Source organism: Sinocyclocheilus anshuiensis, unplaced genomic scaffold (assembly GCF_001515605.1).
Source record: "Sinocyclocheilus anshuiensis isolate Anshui unplaced genomic scaffold, SAMN03320099.WGS_v1.1 scaffold1379, whole genome shotgun sequence".
Taxonomy (NCBI): Eukaryota; Metazoa; Chordata; class Actinopteri; order Cypriniformes; family Cyprinidae; genus Sinocyclocheilus; species Sinocyclocheilus anshuiensis.
Genome location: NW_015536530.1, coordinates 12,592 through 13,712, shown reverse-complemented (window position 1 = coordinate 13,712; position 1,121 = coordinate 12,592). Strand labels below are relative to the sequence as shown.

The 1,121-nt window shown below is 39.9% G+C and overlaps 1 protein-coding gene across 1 annotated transcript in view; it reads left to right on the top strand.

The window, feature by feature from the left end:
* The window catches only part of LOC107694628 (stress-associated endoplasmic reticulum protein 1-like), an 8,222-nt gene extending 7,107 nt beyond the window's left edge, over nucleotides 1-1,115 (top strand). The window contains exon 3 of the mRNA XM_016494318.1: nucleotides 930-1,115. Within this exon, the coding sequence (XP_016349804.1) occupies nucleotides 930-970 (41 nt within the window). The 3' untranslated portion in view covers nucleotides 971-1,115. The remainder of the gene's footprint in view (nucleotides 1-929) is intronic.
* Nucleotides 1,116-1,121: the final 6 nt, after the last annotated feature.

Sequence of the window (1,121 nt, the reverse complement as noted above, 5' to 3'; positions counted from 1 at the left end):
CAACAAAATACAACGTCAAACTCACTTTAGTCTATATATAAAACATAGAACTTTTATTAACAAAACAAAACAAATAAAAATACACCATGCTATAGGGCAGGCTATGCCTAATATAAAATAACAAATAACTTGCATAAACTTTAAATAGGTATACAAAACTGGAAATGAGTAAACATTTATAATATATAACCAAATAAATAAGAAACGTAAAACGTTTATTAAGTCCAATAAAGTGCATCAATCCATCACAAAAATACTCCACACACCTCCGGGGGTTAATAAAGGCCTCCTGAAGTGATGCATCTGTGTTAGAAAAATATCCATATTTAAAACCTTTAAACCGTAATCTCTATCTCTCTAACTGTCGTACATGAGAGTGGCGTTCCAGCGGATGACGTAGGCTTAGCGTAAGCTTCGGTGCAGAATATGCTAGTCTTGCGAGAACCAAGTTTTTTGTGACCATTGTTTTGCTTTGCTCTCTCCTCTGCGCTTCCGAGTTCGTCACATCCACTGGAACACCACTCTCGTGAACGCGCATACAACAGTTAGCGGAAGCTAGAGATTACGGTTTATAAAGTTTTAAATATGGATATATTTCTTACACAAACGCATTGGTTCGCTACAGGAGGTCTTTATGCACCTCCGGAGCCGTGTGAGGCACTTTTAATGATGGATGGATGCGCTTTATTGGACTTCTTTTGGAATATTGAAAAATAGCACCCATTCACTGCCATTATAAAGCTTGGAAGAGCCAGGACGTTTTTAATATAACTCCGATTGTATTCGTCTGAAAGAAGAAAGTCCTGCACAGCTAGGATGGCTTGAGGGTGAGTTAATCATGGGCTAATTTAGATTTTTGTGTGAACTATCCCTTTAATATGACGATGTGATGTGATCAGGCTTTAACATGAGGTGTGTTTGGGTTTCAGCCATCTTCCAGATCATCCAGAGCATCAGGCAGGGCATGTGAGCCGTCCGTCTGCAGACGCCTGAACTCAGACACTCACACTGATCTTCCACGCGGTCATTGGCTTCTGTTCATCTCTCAGTTGTTTTACAGCTGATTTTAACTCGTGAGTGTGTGTGTGTGAGTGAGTGTGTGTGTGAGTGAGTGAGTGTGT